This window comes from Solanum pennellii, chromosome 7 (assembly GCF_001406875.1).
Source record: "Solanum pennellii chromosome 7, SPENNV200".
Lineage (NCBI taxonomy): Eukaryota > Viridiplantae > Streptophyta > Magnoliopsida > Solanales > Solanaceae > Solanum > Solanum pennellii.
In genome coordinates, this window is record NC_028643.1 from 47,855,712 (window position 1) to 47,859,458 (window position 3,747).

General features: G+C 40.1%; 1 protein-coding gene across 1 annotated transcript; it reads right to left on the reverse strand.

Annotated features, from left to right (window-relative positions):
* Positions 1 to 1,121: 1,121 nt before the first annotated feature.
* On the reverse strand, positions 1,122 to 1,556 carry LOC107025032. The gene has a single exon (XM_015225914.1). The coding sequence runs from the start codon at positions 1,554 to 1,556 to the stop codon at positions 1,122 to 1,124; it is 435 nt and encodes a 144-aa protein (XP_015081400.1).
* Between the last annotated feature and the right edge of the window lie 2,191 nt (positions 1,557 to 3,747).

Consider the following 3,747-nt stretch of genomic DNA (forward strand, 5'->3'; position numbering starts at 1 on the left):
AGCCTTCCCTTTTCGTTGAACTTCCGAATCGATGCAACCTATTCAAGTATATATATTCACTATAAGATTACGGTACTAACAATACCCACATTTATTTTTTTTATTTATTTGTGTTTAACCTTAACCTAAAAATTCACCAAATCTATAATCAAGTTTGTAATTCTTGATGTCAATTAAAATATCCTCTATCATAATTTTTTTTCAAGTTTCAAGCCTAGGATTAAATTTCTATTATTTCTTTTCCACTATCATAATTCGAACGACATTCACTAAACACCATACATATAATATTTAATTACCCATGCCTACCTATCAAAATCAGATTCACAGTAAAATGACCTAGATATAAACTTTGCACTACTAATTTAATTGGAATAGTGCTAATGAACCCCTGTTATTATTATTATTATTTTGTTCTTCTGTTTAACATTTTTTTTTATTTTTTTTCCAGCCAATTATTGGCTCATTATGGCCAATGATTGGCTCATTATGGCCAATGATTGGCTCATTATGGGCAATCCAAATATTCCCCATTCTTTCTCTTAGTTTCCCAGAAACATTAACGTACCAGTTAGCCACATAAAAATTATTACTACTAATTTTTCATTCAATAATTCTAGCACTTAATTTATTATTTTATAAGATTTTCATTGTTTCTCTAATGCAAAGTAATAATAGCCTTCACATGGCCTTCAATTATCACCATTTACGGCTGGCCCAAATTGCACTAAAAAGGTACCTTAATTTCTCAATAAACCCAGATCTTGAATTTATATCATATCCCATTTATCACACATAATTGAAAAATTAAAAATAATTACGTCAAAGTACCATGGATTGTTACCTGAAGATCAAAGAAACCTCTCGTGTGCGTCGGCTTAGGTAGGTTTCTGCCTCCCCTTGTTTATCAATTCATAGTTTATTAAAAACTGACAAAATACACTAACTTATTCTTTTAATACATGACCCTAATAGTATAAGGTCTTAAATAAAAGATCACTTTAGTTGAAAACTATCTATTAATTCCATTATTTATACTCAATCATAAATAAATTAACTCCAGTTATTCGAATAATTCAAATTTCCAAAATTAACCTCGCGGGTCATTACAATATCCACCACTAAAAATCATGTTCGTCCTCGAACATGAAGTGAAAGAAAGTACCTGAAGCTTCAAAAAGCTGAGGGTATCTGGCACGCATGGCAGACTCTGTCTCCCAAGTTGCCTCTCTCACCGATCGGTGCTTCCGCTGCACCTTCACTGAAGCAATCTCCTTGGTCCTAAACTTTCGAACCTGCCTATCCAAAATAGCTATAGGCTCCTCCTCAAATGTCAAGTCTGGACCCAACTCCACAAAATCAAGTGAAAGCACATGTGATTCATCCGTAATATACTTCCAAAGCATAGAGACATGGAAAACAGGATGAACTGCCGACAAACTGGGTGGCAAGGCCAACTTATAGGACACCTCTCCCTCTCGGCTCAATATCTCAAAAGGTCCAATGAACCTAGGGCTAAGCTTGCCCTTTTTTCCAAACCTAATCACACCCTTCATGGGTGATACTCGGAGCCAAACATGATCACCCTCCATAAACACCAAAGCTCTAACTCTCCGGTCTGCATAACTCTTTTGTCGACTCTGAGCTGTCAATAATCTATACTGAATCACACGGACTCCATAGCATCTCTAAGCAAGTCTGTATCCAAAGAGTCCATCTTCGCCGAATCAAACCACCCAATCGGAGACCTATACCGTCTTCCATACAACGCCTCAAATGGGGCCATCTGGATACTAGAGTGATAACTGTTATTATAGGCAAACTCCGCTAATGGTAAATGTTGATCCCATCTAGCACCGAAATCGATCACACACGGTCGAAGCATATCTTCCAATACCTGAATGGTCCGCTCAGATTGACCATCTGTTTGAGGGTGAAATGACGTACTCATATCTAAATGAGTACCCAGACCATGTTGTAATGCCGTCCAGAAATGAGAAGTAAATAGTGAACCTCGATCTGATATGATAGAAATAGGAACTCCATTTAGTCGAACAATCTGATTGATATATAGCTCGGCTAACTTTTCTGCCGTATACTTCACCCGAACCGGAATGAAGTGGCCAGACTTGGTCAGCCTATCAACAACAACCCAAATAGAGTCATAACCACCCAATGTGGTAGGAAAACCCACAACAAAGTCCATAGTAATCCGCTCCCACTTTCAAGTAGGAATAGACATCCTCTGAGATACCCCCCGGGCCGCTGGTGCTCACACTTGGCCTGCTGGCAAGTCAAACACCTCGAAACAAAGTCTGAAATATCTCTCTTCATCCCACACCACCAGTAATGCTGACTCAGATCATGATACATCTTCGCCGCTCCCAGATGGATGGAATACCAAGAACAATGGGCCTCCTCAAGAATCAACCTAATCAAATCGCCTGTCCTGGGCACATAAATTCTGCCTCCGGTCCGCAAGACACCATCAAAATCAAGGACAACCTCCTTAGCTTCCCCTCTCAATACTTTGTCTCGAATGATACATAATTTTTCATCATCAAACTGGTGTGCACGGATTTGCTCGACTAAAGAAGACTGAGCCTCAATAAAAGCAATCATCCCATCACTCTCTTCTGAAATCTGCAAGCGGACATGATTGTTAGCTAATATCTGCACATCTCTAGCTAATGGTCTCTCCATAATACTAAGCGCTGCAAGACTCCCTATGCTAGGAGTCTTCCTACTCAGAGCATCGGCCACAACATTGGCCTTTCCTGGATGATACAGAATGGTCACATCACAGTCCTTCAGAAACTCAAGCCATCTCCGTTGCCTCAAGTTCAAATCCCTCTGGCTAAAGATATACTGAAGACTCCGATGATCAGTGAAGATCTCACAATGCACCCCATACAAATAATGACGCCATAACGTAAGTACAAATACCACAGCCGCCAACTCCAAATCGTGAGTAGGGTAGTTCTTCTCATGAGATTTCAACTGCCTAGAAGCATATGCAATCACTTTCCCGTTCTGCATCAACACAGCACCCAAACAACCTCCTGAAGCATCACAATACACAGTAAAGTCTACACCCTCCTCAGGCAGAGTCAACACAGGAGCAGAAGTCAACAAAGTCTTGAGCCTTTGAAAGCTCTTCTCACACTCATCAGACCACTGAAAAACCCACATCATGTCGAGTCAATCTAGTCAATGGAGCTACAATACTAGAGAAACTCTGTACAAATCATAGATAATACCCTGCAAATCCCACAAAATTCCTAATCTCGGTAGGTGAAGTAGGTCGCGTCCAGCCTCTAACTCCTCAATCTTGGCCGGATCTACTCTAATACCCTCCTTAGACACCACATGTCCTAAGAATGCCACAGAAGTAAACCAGAACTCACACTTTGAGAACTTGGCATACAACTTCTCTTCTCTCAACCTCTGAGGTACAATCCTCAAGTGTCGGACATGGTCCTCCTTAGTCTTTGAGTAAACCAAGATGTCATCGATGAAAACAATCACAAAAGAATCAAGGTATGGTCGAAACACCCCATTCATCAACTCCAAGAATGTTGCAGGGGCATTAGTCAATCCGAAGGACATCACTAGGAACTCATAATGCCCATACCGAGTCGGAAAAGCTGTCTTAGGGATATTTGATGCCCTAATCTTCAACTGATGATACCCAGACCTCAAATCAATCTTAGAGAACAATGATGCTCCCTGTAACTGATCAAATAA